The sequence below is a fragment of the Vigna umbellata genome, chromosome 4 (genome assembly GCF_029865625.1).
Source record: "Vigna umbellata cultivar VRB3 chromosome 4, Vumbellata_1.0, whole genome shotgun sequence".
Lineage (NCBI taxonomy): Eukaryota > Viridiplantae > Streptophyta > Magnoliopsida > Fabales > Fabaceae > Vigna > Vigna umbellata.
In genome coordinates this window covers 52746430-52750829 of record NC_142168.1, presented here as the reverse complement: position 1 = coordinate 52750829, position 4400 = coordinate 52746430, and the positions used below count along the sequence as shown (strand labels likewise).

The 4400-nt window shown below is 43.7% G+C and overlaps 1 protein-coding gene across 1 annotated transcript; it reads right to left on the bottom strand.

Moving 5' to 3' along the window:
* Window positions 1-3549, bottom strand: LOC148200583 (uncharacterized). The gene is made up of 5 exons (XM_088112994.1): window positions 2298-3549; window positions 1737-2003; window positions 1406-1606; window positions 1156-1307; window positions 1-174 (listed from the first exon to the last, which is right to left on the bottom strand). The coding sequence occupies exons 1-5, from the start codon at window positions 3547-3549 to the stop codon at window positions 1-3; spliced, it is 2046 nt and encodes a 681-aa protein (XP_087969120.1).
* Window positions 3550-4400: the final 851 nt, after the last annotated feature.

Genomic DNA, 4400 nt, shown 5'->3' with positions numbered 1-4400 from the left:
TTACATTCGAGGCCCCATCGAATAATACCGTCCATGCTTTTTCATCTTTGTCTCTTTGTTCTCAGCAAATAAAGCCATGACATCTTCATCAGGAAATTTAGGTTGCATCGGCTGATAATCGCTAATGGGTTGATGGGCTAAATATTCCGCTAAAGCGCTACCCTTGATAGATTTCTGAGTAACATATACAATGTCGTACTCTGACAATAGCATCTGCCATCGAGCTATCCTTCCAGTTAGAGCGGGCTTTTCGAAAATATACTTGATAGGATCCATTTTAGATATCAACCAAGTAGAATGGCTCAACATGTATTGCCTTAAACGATGAGTAGCCCACGCCAGTGCACAACAAGTTCGCTCTAACGACGAATATCGTTGTTCGCAATCTGTAAATCTTTTGCTCAAGTAATATATAGCATGCTCTCTTTTCCCGTCTTCATCATGCTGACCCAATACACAACCCATTGAATTATCCAGCACGGTCAAATACAAGATGAGCGGTCTTCCTGGCATAGGTGGACGCAATACAGGAGGGTCTTGCAGGTATTGTTTGACCTTTTCAATAGCAACTTGACAATTTTCATTCCAGACTACGGCCTGATTTTTCCGTAGTAACTTGAACATTGGTTCACAAGTATCAGTTAATTAGGAGATGAACCTAGCAATGTAGTTCAATCTTCCCAAAAAACCTCGAACCTCCTTTTCTGTTCTGGGCGTAGGCATTTCCGTTATCGCTCTTACTTTGTCCGGATCAACTTCTATCCCTCTTTGACTGACAATAAAGCCCAACAATTTTCCCGACTTTACTCCAAACGTGCATTTGGCAGGATTTAACCTGAGTTTGTACTTTCTCAGCCTCTCAAATAATTTCCTTAGATTGAAAATATGCTTCTCTTCTGATTCAGACTTTGCAATCATGTCATCCACATAAACTTCAATTTCCTTATGCATCATATCATGAAAAAGTGTCACCATTGCCCTTTGGTATGTTGCCCCAGCATTCTTGAGTCCGAAAGACATCACCTTATAACAGAATGTTCCCCATAACGTGATAAAGGTCGTTTTTTCCATATCTTCCGGTGCCATTTTAATTTGATTATATCCCGAGAATACATCCATGAACGAAAATAACGAAAATTTGGCCGTATTATCAACCAGAGTATCGATATGTGGTAACGGGAAATTATCCTTCGGACTTGCACGATTCAAATCACGGTAGTCAACACACATTCGAACTTTCCCATCCTTCTTAGGCACTGGTACAACATTTGCTACCCATTGTGGGTATCTTGCCACAGCCAAAAATCCTGCATCAAATTGCTTTTGGACCTCTTCTTTAATTTTTAGGGACATTTCCGGCTTCATTCTAGAGGGAATGCTCGCCCCTGCCGATATTTGCCCAAACCTTCCCCATATATATAGCCCTCTTTTAGCATAATCTTGGCCATCATAATAGAAGCACATGATAGACGAGGATTTACTGGAAACGGTTCCACACAAGCATTTCCCACAATTTCCAACGATTGGAAGGCTGTTTCCAGAGCTTCTTCAGCCGCCTCGATGTAGCGCGTGGATGATGGCCCACTCACAAGAAGATCCTTTTCTCCTGATACTATCACCAGCTTATCTCCCATCACATACTTCAACTTCTGGTGTAGTGTAGAAGGCACAACTCCAGCCGAATGAATCCAGGGACGTCCCAACAGACAACTATAAGCTGGCAGGATATCCATAACCTGGAATGTTATTTGAAAGACACACGGGCCAACTTGCATTGGTAATTCCACCTCTCCCATCACTTCTTTTACTACCATCAAACGCCCTCACAATCATTGAACTAGGCCTCATATGCATCCCTTCGCAAGGTAGCTTTTCCAGAGTTGCTTTCGGCATGACATTCAAGGAGGACCCATTGTCCACTAAAACACGCGCAATAACATGATCCAGGCATTTCACAGAGACGTGAAAAGCCTTGTTATGCCTTCTTCCTTCAGCAGGTATCTCTTCATCCGTAAAGGTGAGATAATTATTAGCAACAATATTGCCAACAATACCCTCGAATTTATTCAACGAAATACCTTGCTCCACGTGAGCCTCACTGAGTATCTTCATTAGCAACTTTCTGTGTGATGCCGAATGCATGAGCAAGTCTAACAAGGATATGCGAGCAGGCATACGGTTTAACTGTTCCACCACTTTATATTCGCTTTGTTGTATGAATTTTAAAAATTCACAAGCCTCCTCTTCAGAAACTTCTCTCTTCTCTTCCTTATCGGGGATCTCCTCTGTCTGTGCACCCTTCCCCTTTAAGAATTCTTTTGCCTTCGCGGCCATCGTTGCTTCCTTATCATTAACCCTTTCTCGAGCCAACTCTGGTGATGTGAAAATTCGACCACTCCTAGTCATTCCCCCTATCCTTGATATGTTTTTGACGACAGGGTCAACGCTTTGCGTTTCGCCTGACGCATGCGTCTCATATCTCCATGGGACGGCTTTTTCGTTCTTGTAAGGAAAAGGAGCTGGTACATGGATAACTACAGGCGACCTTCCTTGAGTTGGTGGGATAGAAGTAGTCTTAGTGAAACGAATCACTAATGGTTCTGGTAAAATCATACCGGATTCATCACCAGTCTGTGCAAATACCTCTCCCTCCTCATTCTTGTGACATACTTGCATCAAACCACGATCTAGCAAGTCTTGCAGAATTTCTTCAAACTCAACACACTCCTCAATAGAGTGCTCAGCCTCTGGGTGGAGCACACACGCCATACTCTCATCATAATCACCCTTCAAGATACCCACTTTCAGCAACGCCTCCAAAATAAACCTCCTAGAGCTCTTGACTTCTTTCACATTTCTCACCAGCTCATGTTCTTTCACTTCGACAGCATTCGTCGAAGCACTTCCATGCCCAGATAAAGGATTGGACTCGACACTAGGCTTATCCTCTTGGAACTTTAACCACCCGGAATCAATTAGAGTCTGTACTTTATGCTTGAAAGCCAGACACCTCTCAGTGGAATGACCAGCGGCCCCTCCATGATAACTACACTTTGCGTCTGCATCATAACCTCTTGGGTACGGAGGCTGCAAAGGCTTCAGGGGACAAACGACAACTAGACCTTGTTTGATAAGCTGAGGCAATAATTCCGTATAAGTTGTAGGAATTGGAGTAAAGTTAACATAATTTCTTTCCTGGTTCCTTCTTGGATAAGTATTGGGACCCACATTCACATTGGAACCTACATTTGCCCCACCCCTCCAATTATTCATCGGAATGTATTGTGGTTGATAGTACCCTGGTTGTTGTTGAGGCCTAATTTGATGACCAAATGACGCGTTAGCTGCATGTGGATGTTGACCCCAGTATGGTCGATAGTTATGGGTGGGAGCTTGACCTCTCCACACGGGGGTTGCAGATGTTGCATGCACATCTCCCTCCTTTCTTTTCCCTGAGTTGAAATTGGGTTTTTTGGAGTTTGCACCCGCCGACGAGCCATATGCAATCTTCCCATTTTTCAACCCGATCTCTATTCGCTCGCCTATCATGATGATATCGGCAAAATTTGAAGATACATTTCCCACCATATGTTCATAAAATGGTGGTTGGAGCGTATTTACAAACATTGCCACCATTTCTTTATCATACAAAGGTGGCTCAACTTGTGCAGCCAATTCCCTCCACCGCTGAGCATACTCCTTAAAAGTTTCGTTGTCTTTCTTCGACATGTTTTGCAGCTGTAAACGATCTGGCGCGACATGTGTATTGTATATGTACTGCTTCACAAAAGCATCAGCCAAGTCTGCCCAACAACGAATTCGAGTCGGCTCCAAATGGGTATATACCAGTTTAATGCCACTTCAGCCAAACTATCTTGAAAAACATGAACGAGCAGCTGCTCATCGTAAGCATATGCAGCCATCTTTCTGCAAAACATGGTTAGATGGCTCTTTGGGCATGTATTTCCCTTATACTTCTCAAAATCTGGCGCCTTGAACTTATGTGGAATTTTGACGCCAGGAACCAAGCTCAATCTAGAAACATCCCCAAATCCATAACTTTCATACCCCTCCACAGCCCTCAATCTTGCCTCTAGGCTCTCAAGTTTATCCTTTGCCCCATCGACATTACTAGTTACCCCCTGAAACAAAGTATACGGCACAGCCCCTGTAGAAAAGCCCTCTCCGGTAATCACAAGCGGCACCGGAGTTACTCGTATTCCATCAGACATGTTTGCATGCATTCCTTCATTTACCATAGGTGCGGACATTATAACAGGTCCCTGAATACTGATTGGCGGTACGTTGGCAGTGGTAGGGAAAGAGAATGAAGTCTGCTCCCCTTCTGTGTATTCTCCCACAGGTGGGGTGTAACCTGGAGGTAATCCATACATTGGGAA

Bases quoted from the DNA above. Each gene is read 5' to 3' on its own strand.
- LOC148200583 (XM_088112994.1), bottom strand. From the start codon at position 3,549: ATGATAGGCGAGCGAATAGAGATCGGGTTGAAAAATGGGAAGATTGCA. The intron at 2,004-2,297 runs GTGCACAGACAG...TTACGGATGAAG, and splicing joins AGAATTCTTAAAGGGGAAGG to AGATACCTGCTGAAGGAAGA. The intron at 1,308-1,405 runs GTTTGGGCAAAT...AATTTGATGCAG, and splicing joins GGGCTATATATATGGGGAAG to GATTTTTGGCTGTGGCAAGA.